The sequence below is a fragment of the Protomyctophum parallelum genome (genome assembly GCF_964188405.1).
Source record: "Protomyctophum parallelum genome assembly, chromosome: 13".
NCBI lineage: Eukaryota > Metazoa > Chordata > Actinopteri > Myctophiformes > Myctophidae > Protomyctophum > Protomyctophum parallelum.
The window spans coordinates 25211350-25235119 of record NC_139708.1 but is presented as its reverse complement, the minus strand read 5'-3'; the positions used below and the strand labels follow the sequence as shown (position 1 = coordinate 25235119).

General features: G+C 44.0%; 1 protein-coding gene across 1 annotated transcript in view; it reads left to right on the top strand.

Annotated features, from left to right (window-relative positions):
- LOC310869706 (extracellular serine/threonine protein kinase FAM20C-like) overlaps nucleotides 1–23770 on the top strand; it is an 83353-nt gene that overhangs the window by 35777 nt on the left and 23806 nt on the right. Inside the window, exon 5 of the mRNA XM_083780564.1 lies at nucleotides 23636–23728. Coding sequence (XP_083636690.1) covers nucleotides 23636–23728 — 93 coding nt within the window. The remainder of the gene's footprint in view (nucleotides 1–23635; nucleotides 23729–23770) is intronic.

The following is a 23770-nucleotide window of genomic DNA, read 5'->3' as shown; positions in this document are numbered from 1 at the left end:
CTGTAATGCGTGTGACCGACCTTGTTTGGCCCATTATGAGCGGGAACCCCTTGTAGTGTTTTAAGCATTATACTTTAGCTATTGCAAAATAGCATATCTACAAGCTCTGAGCTCATAGTGCAGCACCGAGGGCCGCACTACAAGCTTGTATATGTCTGCTATTTTTGAAATATCGTGAAAATGTGACGCAAATCTTTGAATACATTCTTTCAGAGCGAACATTTTTAACTAAAATCTTTGCATCTGGAGGGTCCCTGGAACTACATATTTTCAGATGGGGGTCGGCGGCCAATTACATACATTTCTGGGGGTCCTTGACATGGAATATTGAGCACCACTGACACAGAAACACAGGGTTTTTCAGAAAACTGTCAGGATTTAAATGGGTTATAGAGAGAAGACTTCCGCACACCCGGCAGGCAATTTGGAGCAGGTGCGATGATGACAAAGAGTATACAATGTGGAAGAAGGGACATCCGCACACTGCCACTTGCTAGTTCAGAGCAATTTTATTAATTGAGCAACGTTTCGGTCTTGCGACCTTCCTCAGGCTTAATTCAAGAATGGGCTGACATTGTCACTAAATACATTTCAGGAAGTGTAAACAACCAATCAAAATGCATGTAATTTATCCAAACAGATAACAGCTGTGAAGAACCTTGTCAAGTGACTTGAAGGTGCAGTGTTTCTGTGAACATTCCTCATATATATCATTGAAAATAACAGGGGAATAACAGGGGAAAAGAATTATACATAAATGTCATGCCATACAACATACAAGGAAGACATACAGTAACATAAGCAAATAAATGTCAAATGTAAGATCCTACTCTGTCCGAAAGAGTGGAAAATAATAATAAAAAAATAAAAAAATTGCACCTAAAGTGCCTATAGTACCGGCTAAATGGGTTAACAGCTACAGTCATTGGGAATGTTTGCATTTTAGATATTGTTTAGTTAGATTGTTAAATCAACTTTTTTTGAATGAATGAATGCGTTTTTTTCGAACATTATTTGAAATCAAATACATTAAAACACTGAAACAAAAAGAAAATACTCCAACAATGTCCGAAAAGTAGTATAGGGTGAAGTATTAAACTTATTAAGCCCCTACCCCCTTTTGCTTTTACCCATATGACTTAAAAATATATATACATGTGTACACATATATTTACAACAACCCAGTTTATCGTTGCTTAAAGGAAGCAAATAAAAACAATCTTGGCAATAACAGAAATAAAATCGATACAACTGGTAAAACCGGTACTTTAACTAATACAAAAAAATATATATATATATTTCCAAAGGCCCACAACGGGCTGGATTGTCACAAAGGTGCTAGGACAGAAAACCAGAGTTGTGTTGACTCAATGCGTCAACACCGCCCCTCCTCGTCTACATACCTCCTAAATATAATCATTTTATATGACCTCCTAAAGTGGTTAATGTTAGGGCTGAGTTGCACCTCCTTACTTAGTCCGTTCCACAGTTGAACTCCACAAACTGAGATGCACATATACTCTTCGATTTTAATTTAACACAGTGTACTTTGAAGTTAAGTTATCGTCTTAAATTTTAACCCCCCTCTCTATCACTGAACATTTTTTGTACATTACCTGGTGAAAGATCTTTTCCTTGCTCTCTACATAATTAGTGCAGTCTTGTATTCAACAAGGTCCATTAACTTCATGATGTGTGATTGTAAAAATAGTATATTGGTGTGATCCAGATATCCTGCCTTGTTGACTATTCTGATTGCTTTTTTTTTGCAGGATGCATAGTGGTTTTAGATTACTTTTATAGGTGTTTCCCCAAATTTCTACACAGTAATTGAGATATGGTAGGACAAGCGACCAATGCTGCGTGTAAAATGCTTGCACATGCATGTAGGAAGAGTATATATACAGTACATGTGTAGGCTATTAATGACTATGTTGCTCTAACTATCTGTTAACTATCTGTTAACATCATCATAACTCGAGATGTCCCGATATTGTATCGGTATCGTATCGGCCCTTTTTGGTCATATTGGTATGACCAAACTCTAACCACAGTGGCCTTGCGGTTAGAGCGTCCGGCCTGAAACTGGGAGGCCGGGGTTCGATCCCCGGCCGGGAAATACCAAAGAATGTAAAAATGGGACCCAATGCCTCCCTGCTTGGCACTCAGCATCAATGGGTTGGATTGTGTGGTCAAATCTACTAATGATTCCCGAGCGCGGCACACGCTGCAGCTCACCACTCCTTGGCTGCAGCTCACCGCTCCTTGGCTGCAGCTCACCGCTCCTTGGCTGCAGCTCACCGCTCCTTGGCTGCAGCTCACCGCTCCAAGAGATGGGTCAAAGCGGGGGGGTGTCTATATCCCTGCCAAGTGGAGGAGTTGGCGGTGCCAGCTGGACACTGTGGGCACGCACGCACGCACGCACGCACACACACACACACGCACGCACGCACGCACGCGAACACACACACACACTCAGGACAGTATGCAGGGGCTCGCGTTGCCAGGTCCCTCCCGGCGTGCCATGGGCAATCGACCTTGACTGGCACTGATTCTGTGGAGGATGGATGGATGGATGGATGGACTATAACTATCATCATCAGCGTGCTACGAGTGTGTGCTCATAGGAGCGCACACACAGGTATATATATATATATATATATATATAGGGCACGTGTATGTCTCCTCGGATCTTAGCGCTGTAGTGTAGCTTTGTGGTCGTGCGGGCGGTGAGCCATTCATCACATTGCTGTCGGGAGTAAACCGCCTGCCGGTAACTCCATTTTGACTTATTTTTTTGTTTGTTTGCATAAATCAGTGCTATTGGACACCCTTTACGTCTGTGTGTTGTTTAAAAAATCACACCCGTGTGAACTGAGTGGTGCAACTACACATTTATTGTTATAGTTACTGTACTGTAAGGTATTTGTAAAATTTGCCTCAGGTTGTAAAACATTAGAACCAGGAAAGCATCTGTGTCATTTTACATTTTTGGTTAAGTACTCTAGTCTGTGCATGGATTTCAAGGTTTCTCAACAGTGTCACTTGAAGGTCTCACACACACACGTACGCGCGCACATACCGCGGTCATGCACACACACACACGCACCGCGTTCATGCACGCACGCAGCATTGATGCGTGTTGCTACGACGCAGCATTGTGTTGCTACTAGGCATGTGGAAAATAATCGATACGTATCGATACATCGATTATGACATGCGCGATGCGAGTGAATCGGTTCATTCACTGTGTATCGGTAAAATTGACTGGTGAAATCTCGATGCATCGTTCGCGGAGTGCTTGCATCGGTAAAATCCGTGGTTGCACCGTTTTTTTCATGGTAAATTTCACCCTATCCTGTGTTTCCGAGGCGCATTCAACGTACCATCAGAAAAGGAAGAAAGAAAAAGGTCTCTCGCAGCGCACACACAGGGCGCGTTCGGCACTGAGCCCACTGTGCAATGCAAACTAATAGGAGAGTGTGCTCCGGTGTGGTATTTCCGAACGCGCCCACAGTCAGTGAACAGAAGCTACCGTACGACGGTGCAGTCAGAGTAGACACGTTGAGACAACAAACAGACTCAGACTATAAAGAGCACCCGCGACTAACAGAAGTGAGCCCCACGCATTAAACAAGAAGCACCACCTTTACTCTTTAGCTTTATAAAATAGTTGTCCGAGTAGCTTTGTCCGTCGATCAGATGACTTTTCACTGTAGCGCTGCGTGTAATGATCTCCACAGCTGTGCTTGCTGATTATCCGACGTAAATCTGCGTCGCGATCATCAATTTGTAATTAAAGAAAGCTTCTGCAGTCTGCACACACGTGTACAGCAACAACAACGCCACAGCAGGGTGTACTGCTTGCGTTTAAAGTCGTTTACAACCGTTTCACAACTTTCCACGGCACTGTCCAGCTTTCCCCTGCCTGCTGTTCTCTGGGATAGAAGCCTTATTTATATTCTGCAGCAAGACGGTGTTGCACGCCTACAAGCTCACAGCGGGGCGTGGATGAGAAGCGTTGTGAGCTTGTACATCTGCTATGTATTTATAACGTTAATAATACATGCAGGCCAGGGTCTTCAATGTTTTTCAGGTCAAGCCAAGGACCACTTAGCTGAGAGTGAGAGATCAAGTAGGGACCCCCACTATACATAGGCAATTATATTATAAAACTGTTGCAGATTAAACTAGACATAGACTTGTTTGACAGCACTACAAGTGTGACCTGTAATTTTTGTTTTGTTTCTTTTCTATTTATATGTTGGTAACATTAATTGATGAACGATATAATAATTATACTATAGCCTATGATTATTAGTAATCTAACAATTCCACAATAACCAGCAGAGAGCAGACCCTTTGTTTACTTACAGAATTCTATAAGTTGGGTTGTTTGAGATGCAGAGCTATAATACTAACCTACAGTAAAACAATAAATTGCTTTGAATTTAAATGTAATGCATTTTACATGTTTTGGGAAATTAATAGAGCTTTAATATAAATCCAAATTGAATCGCCATCAAATCGCATCGTATCGGTAGAGGGGTGAATCGTATCGTATCGCAATGTCCAGAATTGAATCGCCATCAAATCGCATCGTATCGGTAGAGGGGTGAATCGTATCGCATCGTATCGCCAGGAGATTCCATGTATCGCTAAAGTATCGTACCGCTGGCAGTGCATCGAGATGCGTATCGAATCGTGAGATGAGACGAGATTCACATGCCTAGTTGCTACGTGCTATACACAAACACACGTGCGATACCGCACGCATGCAGCGCACGCAGCATTGACGTGTGTTGCTACGACGCAGCATTGTGTTGCTACGTGCTAGGCACTACACACACACACACGGACATTGCTGGGCATTGCTGGTTTCACGCATGCGCACACCACTCGTGCTCATGATGACTGATACATGATACACACGGACATTCCTGTTTGTAGGAGTGGTTGCACCACTCAAAAATATTTAACCAATGGAAAGTTGTAAAAAAACCCACTTTGGGTAAAACCACTTAACTCCAGTGGACCTTCAAACTGTCCGCTAAAGCAGTTAACTCCACCACCTCTCCCCCTCTCAAACTGTCCGCTAAAGCAACTAACTCCACCACCTCTCCCCCTCTCAAACTGTCCGCTAAAGCAGCTATAACTCCACCACCTCTCCCCCTCTCAAACTGTCTTCTAAAGCAGATAACTCCACCACCTCTCCCCCTCTCATGCAAGCAATTGACAATATATAATAAAGTTGCAATAACAACTTGATGAGGCAGTATTTCTTTGTTTTAACCCATAAACCCCATTTGGTGTTTGAAACATTGTTATACTTTAGCTATTGGAAAAATAGCAGATCTACAAGCTACGAGCTTGTAGATCTGCTATTTTTGGAAATGTTTGAGAATGTGGTTCAAATCTTTCAATATATATCTTTCAGAGCAAACATTTTTTAACTAATATCTTTTCTTCTGGGGGGGTCCCTGGAACAACATATTTTCAGATGGAGGTCGGCGGCCAATTACATAGGGTCCTTGACATGACATATTGAGCACCACTGATATAGAAACAGGTATTTCAGAAAACTGTCATGATTTAAAGCCTTTTTTTTTATACGTCATATGGGTTAAAATGTTTTTCTTCATGTACGAGGTTGGGGTTTGATACCGGCCTTTGTGTTCCACGTCAGTGGCTTTTCAAATAAATAACCCATTATTTATTTGGCATTCATGAGTGACCATTTGATCTGACATTTAGCCTCTCAGACTCAAAACGAATAGTTTGTTGTCAGATAAGATATTGTCCGGATTTATTTTTTTAGATGGTGAAGTTTATTATCTTTGGCTCGTGAAGCTTTCAGAAGGTTCCTCTCCCATGACCGTCACCATTCCATCATCTCAGACATGTTTGACATCTGAAACATTTTCTAAATATTAATTTAAGCACATGCTACTTGTGCCTGATTTTACTTCAGACATGCTAGTGGTGATGCACATGTTGAGCAATAATGTAATTCTTAGGCGTAAAATTAAAATGATAACGTACAATGAAACCAAATGGACCCGTATCGGTCCGCATGGTTTCATGTTACGCTCTCAACAGTTAAAGATCTATAAGGGTCCATTTGGTTAGACCAACTCTCCATCATGTAGCTGGGGACCCCCCGGCACCCCTCAAGGACCACTAGTGGTGAAATCCACTGCTCCACATCATTCCATTCATTCCATTCATCACTTCAGTGTCAACCGGTCAGCCGGTCCTGACCACCCCCCCGTCCCCAGTAGGGTGGGCGGGCGGTCGGTCAGGCTTTGACTGACTGTGGCTCCATGGATCTGTGAAGCACGTTATATAGACTTTGATCAGCGCCACTGAAACAATCGAATGTTCACTGGACTGTGTGCATGCGTGCGTGTGACCCGTGTGTGCGCTCCACCGAGGGGCCTGCATGCATGGCCCGTATTGATCTCGTCATCAAAGATTGATCATTGCGAGGCATCGATCAGTGTAAAACGAAGCACCAGCTTCGATATTGAACCGTGCACAAAGAGGCAACACACACACACACACAGTCCTCGGTTCGATTCCCGCTGGAGACACTGTGGGCGCCGTGTGGTAAATGGTGCATTTATATAGCGCCTTTTATCCAAGGATTTACATAGTGCATTACATTCACCCATTCACACACACATTCATACACCGATTGCGGCGGAAGCCATGCAAGGCACCCACCAGCACATCGGGAGCAATTTGGGGTTCAGTGTCTTGCCCAAGGACACTTCGACATGTAGACAGGAGGCGCCGGGATTCGAACCACCGACCCATGGATCATTGGATGACCTGCTCTACCTCCTGAGCCACAGTTCTCTCCTCCATGTCATCAGTGCCCGTATACCCCATGTGTACTGGCACTTGTGCAATGGCACATTCTGCATCACGAGTATACTTTGTACTTTTTGGCACTTTAATTACATTTTAATGCCTGAATACATTTGCACTTTTACTCTCAAGTCAATTATGAGTTCCGGACATTAAATTGTGACAGAGTTTTTCTACATTGCAGTACTGGAACGTTGTACTTTATAGTCAAAACATGTGCGTACTTTGCGTACACCTGTAAGGTCGTCGAGGCAAGTGCTACAGGCTAAGTTGGAGTCTAAAGACTTCGGTTTTCAGACTGCGGCGGAATTAAGTTTGATAGGGAGTCTGTGGTTCTGATTGCAATGGGAAGTTCATTCCATAGTTTTGGAGCCACTGCCAGGGGTGGATAGTGGAGGTGCCAAAAGTGATTGGCCGCATTGCCATTTGTGATGATTTGATTGGCTGTGTGATTGTTTTGAAGGACTAGCATCTTTTGTCCCCATGACTCCCCAGACGTCTCAGCCAGCCATGCTTTTACATCCTCCAGGCAAGCGAGGAAGTGTTTTAAGGAGTCAGGGTTGTTACGTTTCAGAGGTAGGTAGATTGGGCTGTCATCAGCGTAACAGTGGAAGGAAACACCATGTTTTCTAAAAATAGATCCTAGGGGGAGCAGGTACAACATAAACAAGATTGTTCCTAAGATAGAGCCCTGTGGCACTCCACAGTGGAGGGATGCTGTGGAGGATGTAACATATCCTAGGGTAGCACAGAGACTTCTCCCCGACAGGTAGGATCTGAAAAGCTCCAGTGCAATGTTAAATTAGTTGTCTGTTGGTTGTGTATCATATGTCGTACTGTAAATGTGGTGGTGTGTTAAGGGATTGTATTTCAAGGATTTGTAATATGGGCCTCGACCCCTGGTCATGTCTTGTCAGACGTTGGCCTCTCTCTCTCCCTCTCACACAGAAAGCTTTCCATCTGCCTCCATCTCTCGCCGTGTGGTGAACTGGAAAAAAAAAACAAGACATAGAACTCGTTCAGCCAACAGAAGTATCGTTTCTTTTTCTTTTTTTTTTAAATGTAAATCAACGTCCTACTTGATCACACAAAAGCATCAAAAGTAGCATATATGCAAGCTCAAAAAGAGGTAAATTATTGTTAAAGTTCTGCATTACATCTTAAAGAAGTCTCCATGCACAATTAGAGAAAGTAGAAGAATTGTAGTTTTGATCGATGTTTGGCTCATTTTTATGGAATGATGAGTTTGCATATCAGCTGTTTTCGCGGAGCACAATCAGCACATGTCAGAGCCACTTGACGCTCTGTGTGTGTGTGTGTGTGTGTGTGTGTGTGTGTGTGTGTGTGTGTGTGTGTGTGCACGTGTGTGTGTGTGTTGGGAGAGACGAGAGAGATTGATAAAGAGAGGGCGCTGCGCTCTCTTCAGCGCTGCGCTAATCATGTTCAAGGCGGATATCTCGTGTTGAATTGCAGCCTGGTTAAAAGCACTCGGAGAAATTAATTAATTCGAAACAAATGGTCCGGATGTTCGCTCGAAAATTCCTGCCAAAGTTCGAGTCCTAAATACAGGGCTAGGGTACAGCCTTAGCGCACACACACACACACACACACACACACACACACACACACACACACACACACACACACACACACACACACACACAGGGGTTACAGGGTTCATGCACCCTCGCTCACCCTGTGCACTGGCGAACAGAAGAACTGTCTGTCAGAGCAGCCTTTGTGTGTGTGTGTGTGTGTGTGTGTGTGTGTGTGTGTGTGTGTGTGTGTGTGTGTGTGTGTGTGTGTGCGTGTGCGTGTGCGTGTGCGTGTGCGTGTGTGTGTGTGTGTTCCACCTGGTAGGTGTGTGTATTGTACTGTAGACTCTGTGCTCTGTGTCCAAACTGACCACACTAAATGTCTTTCTTTGCCCTTTTCTGGTTGGTTGAGTGTCAGGTTTCTGTAAGCCACTATAGAGCCGAGTGTGACAGTCCCGCCCCCTTTCAACCCCGCCCCCTTTCAGAATGACGAGACCATAGGAAATAATTCCTCATTCATATTTTTTCCCCATATAGACGTTTCCAAAAGTCTTTATTTTAACCTATTTAGACCCATTTAGACATGAGGACGATTTTACAAATGTCTTCTAAATCTTAACAGTTTTCTGAAGAACGCATGTTTCTATATGTCAGTCCTTCTCAAACATTTTCATGTCAAGGACCCCCAAAAAATATAATTGGCCGTCGACCCCCATCTGAAAATATGTAGTTCCAGGGACCCCCCAGAAGCAAAGATTTGAGTTAAAAACGTTCGCTCGGAAAGAATATATACTCAATGATTTGGGCCACATTTTAACGATTTTTCAAAAATAACAGACCTACAAGCTTGTAAATCTGCTATTTTTCAATAGCTAAAGCATAACATGATTCTTAAAACACCAAAATGGGTTATAATGGTCTTTGAATAAATACTTTTTTTGAAACGTCTATACGGGTGCCTGACGTAGTAGAAGACTCGCTCACTGTATTCAAAATTAAGGAAACCTCCTTAGACCGAGACTTAAGACAACTTTTTTGAGTGGTGCAACCACTCCTACATCCAGCTTGCAATGTCCGTGTACCTGTGTACCTGTGTACCTGTAACCATGAGCATGAGTGGTGTGCGCATGTGTGAAATTGGAACGAGAGAATTATGTGACATGGCTGCCACATGCTGGACGCAAACGATACAGAGAAGAAATTGGAACGATACAGAGAAGAAATTGGAACAATACAGAGAAGAAATCGGAACGATACAAATTGGAATGATACAGAGAACCAATAGACGGGAGTTGCACCACTCGGTTCACACTGGTGTGATTTTTTTTTTACATGCTAGTCTCATGAAGGGCTCTGTGCTCAAAGTGCAATTACAAGTAGTAAACGCTTGGGTCCTATAAGACCTTTGTCACTGCTATATTATTTTAACAGACAAAGAACTTGCTCTTAATACTTAGCCCGCTAGCATTTATTGAAAAATTAGGATCTAATTCACGCCAGCATTTTTCCCAGTTGAGCTCTTATTTTGAAAAGCCACATTCCCTGACTTCCGGAAGTAGACATCCTAGTAAGTTTAACTGGTCTCGTTCAACTGTTGTTTACAAGATGGATCTATGCCGGGGCACTGGAGGCCTCCACAGTGTGGCACATTTATTTGATGTGCCATCAAAGAAATGTTGTTTTGACCAACAATTCCATCTGGGACAAGGAAGAGGAGATACAGACGATTGAAATGAACAGATGGATTATTATGGCGACGACGATCTAAGATGGTCGATCCATTGTCATGACAACAACAGGTAGCTGCCCGATGCTAACGCAAGTAGTATTATGGCTTGATCGATCGAAAGCGAAAGTACCCTCCATGCCAGCCCCGTCCTTCCTTCTCTGTCTTTCTTTTTTAGATATTATCCGGTGTCCATGCGTGTATTGTTCCACTGTAGCGGCGTCAAGGACAGACTGAGCCATAACAAGATAGGCTGTACCAAAACAACAACATCTGACAGTCCTATTGTGGAGACATGTGTGTGTGTGTGTGTGTGTGTGTGTGTGTGTGTGTGTGCGTGCGTGCGTGCGTGCATGCGTGCATGCATGTGTGTGCATGCGTGCGTGCGTGCGTGCGTGTGTGTGTGTGCGTGTGTGCGAGCTACTGGTTATGGCAGCGCGTTGTCTTCAAACATGGCTAAATCCTGAAAGGTTAAGCAGAAGTATTGTGAGAGAGAGAGAGAGAGAGAGAGAGAGAGAGAGAGAGAGAGGGTGACCCAGTTCATTCGTGTTGCCAAGTACTTCTCTGAGGTGAAGGCAGAAAAAAAAGATTCCTTGCTGAGTAAAATCCCATTACCCCCAAGTGTGGACTGACTGATTGATTGATTGATTGATTGATATATTTTCAATTGAATATTTGTAATTGAATATTTGTAATTGAATATTTGTAATTGATTGATTGAATATTTTCAATCAATCTGACACGGGCACAACGGGTATTGCATAGCCATGTGGGGCATGGATCTCCAACTTCCATCATTACTGACTCGGTGGTCTACAGCCGGGCACCGCTCTAGTTCATACAAAGCGACACATATATCCTTGTTGTTTGGGTTGCAAACTTGATCAGCTTGATTGCAACTTGATCTTCGGACCTATGGCCATGCAGTGTGGGTCATGACCGAAAGAATAAGGTCGCACATAGTTCAGTCACGCGGGAGAGACTCAGGAGTAGAGTCGCTGCTTCTTCGCTTGGAGAAGGAGCCAGCTTAGGTGGTTCGGGCATCTGGTTAGGATGCCTCTCGGGCGTCCTCCTATAGAGGAAGTCACTAATGTTGCTCTGCAGGAGAGGGAACTCTGGAGCTCTCTGGTAGAGCTGTTGCCCCCCGCGACCCGACTACGGATAAGCGGTCTTAAGATGGATGGATGGTTTGCGTCTGCCTGGTGTGAACGGAACGCAGCGTGATCAATATTACGTCAGTGTGAGCTCACAGCGGTCGGTCTGGTCGTCTCACTCACGTTTGGGAAGCCGTATAATCATTACATGACATTAAGCCGCTCAGGACGGGAACGCATCCGTGTCGCTTTAGAGTTTAACCGTTATTGAAAGCCGTTGAAAAATAGCAGATCTACAAGCTCGATCCACAAGCTCGTAGCGCGGCAGCGAGTGCCGCGGATCGAGCTTGTGGATCTGCTATTTTTTCTTTTATCGTGAAAATGGGCTGCAAATCTTTGAATATATACAGTATATTCTTTCACAGTGAACATTTTAAAGTCAAATATTTGCTTCTGGCGGCGTCCCCTGGAACAACATATGTTTAGATGGGGGTCGGCGGTCCGAATACATCATAATGTTTGGGGTCCTCGACATGAAATAGTTTGAGAACCACTGATTATTATTATTAGTTTTCAGAAAACTGTCATGTTTTAGAAGACATTTGTAGAATCTGGTCTCAGTCCTAAATGGGTTAAAACCGTTCGGGGGGGAATTCCTCTCCTCTCCGCGGAATTCTTGCTCTCTCTCTGACTGCGAGGCTTTTTTTACCCCCGCTTTTTTTCCTTCCTCCACAGAGAAAGTTTAACTGTCAGAAGTTTTAAGTTTAAGTTCTAGACATTCCTCGAGAACCATTCATTTATTTATTTTTGTTTTTTACGAGGACGAGAGGGAGCCAATACACGGTGTCTTCAATGACACCGCGGCTGTGTCTGCTCAAAGCTCTCTCTCTCTCTCTCTCTCTCTCTCTCTCTCTCTCTCTCTCTCTCTCTTCTCGGTCTAATTGCTTCAGTGGAATCTTATACCTGTGATTAAAATCTGATACGTATGATTAAAGGACTGCTCAGCGTTTTAGCAATTCATCACGGCTCGTTTGCACAGGGTGTTTTACGCAGGTGGAAATTAAACGTCTATGCTAATGAGGCCCAGGCTTTAATTTCTTGCATTCCTGTCTGCCTCTGAAGGTTACATGGAGCTAATTGATTCGGTGTAGATGACGGACGGACGGACATTTATGTTCAGCTTGTTTTTAACCCATTTAGATTGTACAAATTCCTTCTAAATCCTGACAGTTTTCTGAAAACCCTATGTTTCTATGTCAGTCGTTCTCAAACATGTTCATGTCAAGGACCCCCAAGCATATATAGCTTGCTGCTTAGCAGAAATGGAAACACGGAAATATATTTCAAAGTATATATTTTTGTGAACGGAAGTGACAAACAGAGAACTCAGATTTGGGGAGGTGTAGTTCCAGACTCTGTGTAGCATTCAGAGACTGTGGAACAGTAGTCTGGCTCCGCGAGGCGACTCCCCAGGCCGTGACAGAAGGTATAAGAAAGGTACACGTAACCACACACACACACACACACACACACACACACACACACACACACACACACACACACACACGCAGATGTGTTCCAAGTCGCTCTTCAGTATCACTGCTGAATGGAACCACAGTTCTCCCACAGACTGGGGGGGGGACGACGACGACATTGTGTCTGTGTAACCCAGGCCTGTTGTGACGGCGTCTCTCACACGTGCACGCACACACACACATGCACACACACACACACACGCACGCGCACGTGGAATATGCGGCCACATCGACATTTATTAGGCCGCGGACCCCCCATTTGCAAACATACACCAGTGACCCCCATATGGATTTTACGGCTCTAGCAGTGATTCCGAAACATATAAATTTCGAGGACCCCCCAGTTTGACATGATTTAGTCTACGGACCCCCATTTAATGGCGGGTATTTTCTCTCTCTGCTACCCCGATTTATATTGTAAAACCACTTGTAAATTTTACTCTGAGAGTGTACAAATTTGAAGACGGCAGACAGCTGGGCGAGCACTGGCGCTTTGGCATATGGAATGAATTATGTACTGGCCATATATGGTGTACAGGGTTTGATGAGGTCACATCAACCTATGGAATGTCAGAAAAGGTCAGCTCCATATATGGAGATCTAAGGGTCATGGTCATATATGTATGGATGCTTGGGGTGACTAACTAACTAACTGACGGACGGCAGATGCAGGTTTTCATAGTGTGGGGCGGTGGGCGGGCCGGGTCTGGTGTCCACCTGCCAGGGGAGGTGTGGGGAGGTGTGGGGAGGCCGCAACACGATCCTGGGGTTGGCCTGGGTCACCCCTCCCAGCGCAGGGCGCTATGTGGCAGGGCCACAGACAGAGGACTCTCTGTCTGCCTGGCTGACTGGCTGACTGATTGACTGACTGTCCAGGCTGACTGGCTGGCTGACTGTCTGTCTGTCTGTCCAGGCTGACTGTCTGTCTGTCTGTCCAGGCTGACTGGCTGGCTGACTGTCTGTCTGTCTGTCCAGGCTGACTGACTGGCTGGCTGGCTGGGGAAACCCGTACCGTACACTCAGCATATCCTGGGACTCCTGTAGCCTATAATATAAGGTGCTGCTTTAGAAAGCTCTGCTGCATGAGGAGATTCTTAGACACAAAGAAGAGCGCTAGTGACAGTGCAGTGTAGTGTGTGAGCGTGCGTGCGTGCGTGCATGCATACATGCACGTGAACAAGACGTGTGTGCTTGTATAATGTCGTTTGAACACAGTCTATGTCAGTGGTTCTCAGAGTTGATTCCATGGACTTTCGGGGGGATAACTTTTGGTTCCATGTGTACACTGTCAGAGTTAAGGGGGACCTTGGATTTTGAGAACCTCTTTTCTCCATAGTTTAAACTTTTAGGTTTGTGTTTTTCTCTTAATGCAATACTTGATGTACTTCATCGTACTTTTAGCTTATTTTTTTTGTTTCACTACAACATGTAAACCATATATACTCGCAGCCTTGCCTCACTAACAAAGAGCACATGCAGCGTGTGTCTGGGAATCTCACTGAAGAAACATCGAAGCCACGATCACACTTTAGGGCTGTTTGTCTTTCTTGAGAGAGAGAGAGAGAGAGAGAGAGAGAGAGAGAGAGAGAATGTCAGTGCTTTCTCCCTCCAGAAGAGGCTGCATGCTGGTAGATTTTCAATGTTTTCTCCCTCCAGAAGAGGCTGCATGCTGGTAGATCTTCAGTGTTTTCTGCCTCCAGAAGAGGCTGCATGCTGGTAGATGTAACAAGTGTAAACAAGTGTAATGCTTAATTGGGTCGTCCACTCACAGTTGACAGTCTTTGTATTGAGTTTGTGCTTAAAATGTACTGTAAATTCTACAAACTGTTAATAAAGATTTCAATCAATCAATCAAAGATCTTCAGTGTTTTCTCCTTCCAGAAGATGCTGCATGCTGGTAGATTTTCAGTGTTTTCTCCCTCCAGAAGAGGCTGCATGCTGGTAGATTTTCAGTGTTTTCTCCCTCCAGAAGAGGCTGCTGGTAGATTTTTCCGCAGGAATGTTTTTACGTTTCTATTTCGAGGAGCAACACATTCCCCCGAGTCCCACATGCTCTGCCCATCCGTCACTAAGATACACCATGATGAAACAGCAGCACCAAAGTCTGGCAGGTTGTGGGCGCTGCGGTTTCACCATGTTTCCTGCCTGCCTGTCTGTCTGTCTGCCTGCCTGCACTGCCTACCTACGCTGCCTGCCTGCATGCCTGCCTGCCTACGCTGCCTAACTGTATGCCTGCCTGCCTGCTGTCACCCACCCACTGACCACAACCACATGGCTGAGCTGCACTTAGCCTGTGATAGATGGCATCTATTTAGGAAGCAGCAAGCTGACCACAAACCACACAGCACAACAAGGCAGGACCTCTGGTCTGCTTTGAGGCAGGATTATTCTATAGAGAAGAAGGGAAGATATAACCTCATTGTCATTCTTCTGGATCGGACTAGTGAAGAAACACAGGGAAGGTTGCCGTATATTAGAGTAGTCGATGGGTGGCTCTTGAGTCTTCCAAGACATATTTTGCGCTCTCATTAGAAGGCGGGTGTAAGTGCCATCCAGCCGTTTCTCAAATTTCTTTGAAAGTGTCCATGTCTCGGAGCCATAGAGTAGAATCGGCTTGACGGTCGTCCTACATATTTTTGAGTGGTGCAACCACTCCTACAACCAGCAATGTCCGTGTACACCTATGTACCCATGTGGTCATGAGCACCAGTATATGACTATAGGGTACCAGTAGGGGGCGCCAGAAACAGAGAGAGGGATAGTGCTGCAATGTTGCCTGCTATAGAGAGAGAGAGAGAGAGAGAGAGAGAGAGAGGTGGGGGGGGGGGGGCTGCACCACTCAGTTCACACAGGTGTGATTTTTTACTTTGAACCTCTTACTAAGCTGGCGTGACCAGATCTTATGCATTTCATTGCAGGCTAACCAGGCCATACCCTTCCTAGTTTGAAATTCCTTTGGGGAAGAACATGTCTGTAAACATAACGTGCGGGACAAATCCTTCTGTGTTACTGTAGCGTAGCAGAAAGAACAACACGCATTGTTTGTCATTGTTGGAGATAAAACCCACAGCGTGCTATAGAGACGAGTTGTTGTTTGTCGGGGGGATAAACCGAGAGAGAGAGAGAGGGAGAGGGAGAGGGAGAGGGAGAGGGAGAGGGAGAGGGAGAGGGAGAGGGAGAGAGAGAGAGAGAGATGATGTTTTTGTATGTGTGTGCCTCTGTGCGTGTGTGCGTGTGGCACTGGAAAGGAGCCACCCATGCAGCCTCCAATATAGATCAATGGTGTGAATGTAATTAGCATCCACAGCATCATCACAGCGTGATTGACAGCAGTCTGTGGAAAAACAGCAGTCTGTCTGACTGACTTCTCCTCCAGTAAGACATTTAGATCTTTAATGTCTGTCTTCTCCTCCTGTAAGACATTTAGATCTTTCATGTCTGTCTTCTCCTCCTGTAAGACATTTAGATCTTTCATGTCTGTCCTCTCCTCCTGTAAGACATTTAGATCTTTCATGTCTGTCTTCTCCTCCTCCTCCTGTAAGACATTTAGATCTTTCATGTCTGTCTTCTCCTCCTCCTGTAAGACATTTAGATCTTTCATGTCTGTCTTCTCCTCCTCCTGTAAGACATTTAGATCTTTAATGTCTGTCTCCTCCTCCTGTAAGACATTTAGATCTTTAATGTCTGTCTTCTCCTCCTGTAAGACATTTAGATCTTTAATGTCTGTCTTCTCCTCCAGTAAGACATTTAGATCTTTCATGTCTGTCTTCTCCTCCTCCTGTAAGACATTTAGATCTTTAATGTCTGTCTCCTCCTCCTGTAAGACATTTAGATCTTTAATGTCTGTCTTCTCCTCCTCCTGTAAGACATTTAGATCTTTAATGTCTGTCTCCTCCTCCTGTAAGACATTTAGATCTTTAATGTCTGTCTTCTCCTCCTGTAAGACATTTAGATCTTTAATGTCTGTCTTCTCCTCCAGTAAGACATTTAGATCTTTCATGTCTGTCTTCTCCTCCTCCTGTAAGACATTTAGATCTTTAATGTCTGTCTTCTCCTCCTGTAAGACATTTAGATCTTTAATGTCTGTCTTCTCCTCCAGTAAGACATTTAGATCTTTCATGTCTTCTCCTCCTGTAAGACATTTAGATCTTTCATGTCTGTCTTCTCCTCCTCCTGTAAGACATTTAGATCTTTCATGTCTGTCTTCTCCTCCTGTAAGACATTTAGATCTTTCATGTCTGTCTTCTCCTCCTCCTCCTGTAAGACATTTAGATCTTTCATGTCTGTCTTCTCCTCCTCCTGTAAGACATTTAGATCTTTCATGTCTGTCTTCTCCTCCTCCAGTAAGACATTTAGATCTTTCATGTCTGTCTTCTCCTCCTCCAGTAAGACATTTAGATCTTTCATGTCTGTCTTCTCCTCCTGTAAGACATTTAGATCTTTCATGTCTGTCTTCTCCTCCTGTAAGACATTTAGATCTTTCATGTCTGTCTTCTCCTCCTGTAAGACATTTAGATCTTTCATGTCTGTCTGTCTTCTCCTCCTGTAAGACATTTAGATCTTTCATGTCTGTCTTCTCCTCCTCCTGTAAGACATTTAGATATTTAATGTCTGTCCTCTCCTCCAGTAAGACATTTAGATATTTCATGTCTGTCTCCTCCTCCAGTAAGACATTTAGATCTTTCATGTCTGTCTTCTCCTCCTGTAAGACATTTAGATATTTCATGTCTGTCTTCTCCTCCTGTAAGACATTAAAAATGTTCACTGTGAAAGAGTATAAGACTTGCACACGTTTTCACGTCTTTTTTCTCAAAAAATTGCCGCACTATGGGCTTGTAGATTTGCTATTTTTTTTCAACAGCTATAAAGTATAATATATAATGGTTAAAGTAGTTAAAAGCTATGAGGTGAAACAGATGCGTCCTCCACTCTGAATGGGAACATTGGAACGTTTACAATCGGTGTTTCTGTTTGTCCTTTCAGGGTTTCATAATCACACATTGCACATGTAGGGCAGATATGACACGTAACTTAACCCATTTAGACCTGGAAAATGTCTTCTAAATCATGACAGTTTTGTGAAAACCCTCTGTTTCTATGTCAGTGGTGCTCAACCTTTTTCATGTCAAGGACCCCCAGAATTGTATGAATTTGGCCACCAGCCACCATCTGAAAATATGTTGTTTCCAGGGACCCCCCCAGAAGCAAAGATTTGAGTTAAAAATGTTCGCTCTGAAATAATATATAGGCCTATTCAAAGATTTGCGCCACATTTTCATGATATTAAAAAAATTGCAGATCTACGCTATGAGCTTGTAGGTCTGCTATGTTTCAATAGCTAAAGTATAACATAAATGCTTAAACACCAAAAATGGTTCCTGGCCTGAGTGGATTAATAAATAAAGTAAAGTCATGAATAATAAATTACTACATAAAGTCATTAATAATAAGTAAATATACAATGGAATCACTGACACATTTACCCCAAAACATTAGGTAAATCTGCTTTGTTACTTTACATGGCTGCACATATCACCTATCAGTCTTTTACACAAGGCCTGTCAGAATGTTTCTGCGACTAGCCGCGGATCCAGCCGCTATAGAGCACCGACATCTGGCGTCAATATCGGTAGAGGGCGCAAATCCACGGGTTCATGTACTTTTTATTCATATAAGAACTGTTAAAAATAAACATGTCATCCCGGCCGCTTTTCTTGACCGCTCTCAAAGGGCACCTACGGACGGCTGCAATTCAAAACTGTCCCCGTAAAATCTGAATCCCCCCCCCCCACCACCCACCCTTTTTTCCCCTCACTGTATATGTTTCTTTTCCCTTTTTTACCTCCTTTATGATGAATTCCTGTTCTGTTCTTTGGCTATATAGAAGTGTCTATTTGTAAATGTTTTGATGATTGAACATGGTGGACCCTCTTGTAAACAAGTGTAATGCTTTATTGGGTGGTCCACTCACAGTTAACAGTCTTTGTTTTGAATTTATGTACTGTACTGTAATTCTGCACACTGTTAATACATATATCAATCAATCAATCAAATAATCAACAAAACGCTATGGTTACTGCTGCTGAATTAGATACATTTTCGCTAGAAACAGACTGTATCAAATATGAGTGACTGACTGTCACAAACGATACAGAGCCACCTCCCTGACAACATGTGTGTGGGGTGTTACTACACTGATAGAAAGAAACATCTTAGCACTCTCTCTCTCTCTCTCTCTGCATTTGATCCACGGACCACCAGTTGATGACATTTAGCTTCTCAGACACATTTGAGCCACGGAACCTCCATTTGATGACATTTAACCTCTCAGATCCATTTGAGCCACAGAACCACCATTTGATGACATTTAGCCTCTCAGGCCCCAAAACCAAAGAATGTTTTGGTGGTGTTGGACAAGATTTTGTCCACAATTCCATTCTGTAGTGATGTTGGTACCCTTGGGAGAGATAACAGGCAAGCTTTGATCAAAATAACAATTCTTCTACATTCTCTAATTGTGTATCTTGTACATTAAATAATGCATACTGTATGTTTAACAATAATTTAACTCTTGAGAGTGTAACATGAAACCAAATGGCGTATACGGGTCCATTTGGTTTAATTTTACACTCTCAAAGAGTTAACGATTTGTAGGGGTCCACTTGGTGACCAACTCTCAGGACCACCTAAACCCGTCCAGGACCACCGGTGGTTGGAATGGGATCAACTTTGACCAAACAATGCACACTGATAAACAGGGTTTGATGAGGTCCGGCCATATATGGAGTGTGTCTTGAGTGCACATGCAGTGTTTGGATGAGGTCAGATCGACAAATGGAGATATCCATATATGGTGCGTGTCACGAGGCTTGACGGGCTGATGACCATATATGGAGGCGTGGCTGACGGACTGCGACTACACAGACTGACATGTTTGGCAGGTTTTCATAGTAATCTGTGTGTCCGACAGTTGCAACAAGGCAAATAGGAGTGTGTGTGTGTGTGTGTGTGTGTGTGTGTGTGTGTGTGTGTGTGTGTGTGTGTGTGTGTGTGTGTGTGTGTGTGTGTGTGTGTGTGTGTGAGTGTGTGTGCGTGTGCGTGTGCGTGTGTGTGTGCATGACTTGTCTAGTTAGCTGTCTGTGGGTCTGACTCTCTGATGTCTCTTACTGTGTATCTCTGCTGCCCTCTGGCGGTCACTGGCATGCATCGTCACATCCACTGGGTTCTGTACACGACTACACGTGACCAGTGCAAGGGCGTGTGCGTGTCCTCTCCTGACCAGCCTCTCTCTCTCTCTCTCTCTCTCTCTCTCTCTCTCTCTCTCTCTCTCTCTCTCTCTCTCTCTCTCTCTCTCTCAAGCGAGGTGACATATGTCTGTCAGCTCAGTGGTACATAACAAAAAAATGCATTGCATGGATGGGACCGTGGGACGTATCCTCAGTGATGAATCCCGAGGTCATCAGGGTTCCGGGTCTCCCAACATCATACCCCTCACTCAGGTGACCCAGCCGGGGTGATCAAGTCCCGACGTACGTCCCAGTAGCTATACCCTCGATCAGTTCCATTATTAGGGCAAGACAAGGCCACACAATCCGTTGCTCCGGAACTACTCTACCGGGACTGGGATTATAGTCTGTCAGAGTGTACACCAATGGATGGTTGTTGTACTTAAAAGTATCAATACTGCAATTGATTGATTGAATAATCTATGAACAGTTTGCAGAATGACAGTACATTTCAAGCACAAGTCAATACGAAATTCAGATTTTACGGGCGCCAGTTTCATATTTCAACCGTCCGTATAGGTGTCCTTTGAGGGTGTTTTTGAAGGAGTCAAGGGATTTGCATGTCTTAATGACTGTTGGTAGGGCGTTCCTGTCACGGCCACAGACTTTGCTCATCTAGATGTTATTTTTCTATGTTATGTTCTAACCATAGACTGTAAGAAAATATGGACAAAGCGTTCGCCGGGTCTGATATGGACGTAAAATGAAGCCAGTCAGTCCTTGTATTGTAAATCGCCATCTTTCTAGATCCGTTTTTGCCCAGCTGGCCATTGGCTGGCCCAGACAACGAGGCGGGACTTCCCCCCTTCTTCTTAGTTGGTTTTTATTTTGACTCGAACGGGGGGTGGCTCCCGTTCATAGACTGTAACGGTAGCCACGCCCCTCAGAACATACACGACTTTATGGTAATGTTTTTAATAAATGGGACCATAATTTTCCAAAAAGAGTATTATGACTTGAGAAATGAGACTTTAAACTAGTGACTGGAAGCAGAAAGTATTCATGGCCATGTTTATTAAGGTAATACAGTCTAGGTCAAATACATGGACCTCTATGGGGATATGGGGGTTTTTTTTGGCCCAATGACAGCGCCACAACAGGCCATTATATGAACTTTCAGGATGTCCCGATTTCCTTAGTGGCTTCACAAAATACCTGTCTGACTGCCCCCCTGATTCTAACTTAATTGTTTTGATTCTATGTTCTGCGCTTATCTAGATGTTCCATTCCTTCATGTTCTTGTTCTAGTTGTTATGGTTCTATATGTTCTTGTCTTCCCCAGGTGTTTCTCATGTGTAATCAGCCCTCCTGTGTATATCAAGTCTTGTTCCCCAGTCACTCCTTGTCAGGTCATTGTTTGGCAGGGACGTGTGTTAGAGAGGCAGGGCCTGAAATCCCCTAAGAGGGCACTTTTGGACAAAAATAGTGAAAATAGCAGACCTACAAGCTCACAACGTGTTGTGCTGCGACACGTTGATAGCTTCTATATCTGTTATTTTTGGGGCACAACCCAGCACTCTTTAGCTAGTGGTGATGTGGTGTAACGACATGGATTTCTAAAACAAATTAGTTCAACGCAAAATACTGTGTTCACGTTCAGGAGACTTCGGGGAAAAAAAGCAATTATCCTGAATTCTGCCTTCCTTCCGGCATGGCATGGAAGGAAAGGAGTGGCATTTGCATTTCTTTCACCATGTAGTAAACGCTGCATTCGTGGTCTGTGGTCTGGAGTATGGGGCAGTTTTTTTACAGAGGGGCTGATGCCCCCTTTGATGTCTATGTGTGCACGTCCCTGTTGTTTGCTGTCACTCTGCTTTAGTTAGTCTTTATTTGTGACTTTGTTTATTAAATTCCCAAGATGGGTTTTAAACTCTATTTCTGCATCATCATCATGTACTGGATTGTGACAGTTCCACATTTTGGTGGCATGATACAGTAGGAAAAATTAAGTTTGTCCCGATGTACTAGATGTATTCTGTTACTAAGTAGAAGTCCCACATTCAAAATGCACTGCAAGTGAAAGTACAAAGTACTAAAAGTAAAACAAAAGTATTCATATTGCAGAATGTTCCATTTCACAAATTTAAAATGTGTAGGCCAACCATGCGTCGCCTTGCGGTGCACTGTGAGCCTGTAGATCGGCTATTTTCAAATGGCCGAAATGTTATGAGGTCAATGTGTGTTTTGTGATCTCCACAGTAGTAACTCGAGTTTTCAAATTATTGTAGTGCAGTTGAAGTAAAAATGTTGGCTCTGAGATGTACCGTGGAGTAGAAGTAAAAGTACTGGATACTGGAGCTTTCATCAAAATAACAACTGAGCTTGTATATCAGCTGTTCTCTGCGTCACTGCGTGCAATACTGTTGTGCTATGAAGTATACATGTCTCCTAGCTAGGGTGCACCTCATGAACTGAAACCAGCGCTGCCCAAATCAACAGGTTTGGGGAGCTGTTGTGAATTGATTACATGAAAAAGTCACCCGGGCGACCAGTCTCAATGTTTGTAAACAAATAATTGGCCTATCCACACTTTTCCTGGGCTGTGTGTGCTCCAGTTCCTGTTGATTTCATTGGATATCATTGCTCATCTAACCAGTTTCATTGGCTTTCATTGGATCAAATGGACAGGAACTGGAGCACACACAGCCCAGGAAAAGTGTGGATAGGTCCTACATTACTCACCCTCAAACTCCCCGTCCTGAACATGAAAGAGGTCCATCAGTTCCCTCTGCTGGTCGGACAGGGAATGTCAGGATTGTATATAAACAGTGAGAATGGAATTACAGACTTACAAGAGAATGTTGGTGTTGCATGATTTTTTTTACTTTGGCCTGACTCACACGTGCAGTCGTGCACAACAGATTGATGTATAGCTGATGCATGAGACTTATTGACTGATGCAAGCTCACAATGCATTTCCAATGGGAGTAACATGTTTTGTTTTTTTTAAGATATTTTTTTGCGGCTTACGCCTTTTATTGTTAGTTTTTTTAAGGGACAGACAGTAGGCTGACCGGAAACGGGAGAGAGATGGGGGGATGACATGCAGTAAAGGCCGTGTCGGGATCGGGAGTCGAACCCGCGGCACACTGCGACTGGATTACCAGTCTGGTGCCCAGACGGTTACGCCACCGCCTGGGCAGGGAGTCACATGGTTTGACACAACATTTGTGTTGTATGAGGGGGAGGGGGGCAGTCGAAACACAGCCGAAAGCCGTACAACAAAAATGTTGTGTCAAACCATGTGACTTCCATTGGAAATGCATTGACACTATACCCTTTGTGAAGCCTTTGGCCTCACTCACACCTTTTGATCTAGCATACAACAATGCTGCATGGCAGATGTAAACAAAGGGTACGTGTCATGGCAGCACAACATTTTTGTTGTACGGCTTTCGGCTGTGTTTCGACTGCCCCCCCATCGCCCTCATAAAACAAAAATGTTGTGTCAAACCATGTGACTCCCATTGGAAATTAATTGCGAGCTTGCATCAGTAAGCAAGTCTCATGCATCAGCTATACAACAATCTGTTGTGCAGGTGTGAGTGAAGCCTAACTATATTTTTTTTGCGTGTGTTTTTTACAGACAGACCAGAGAACAGGAGACTCCTCCAGACTTCTTCTACTTCTCCGACTTTGAGAGACACAACGCAGAGGTCGCCGCCTTTCACCTGGACAGGTAGCTTAATTACACTGCTTTCCACGCACACACACACACACA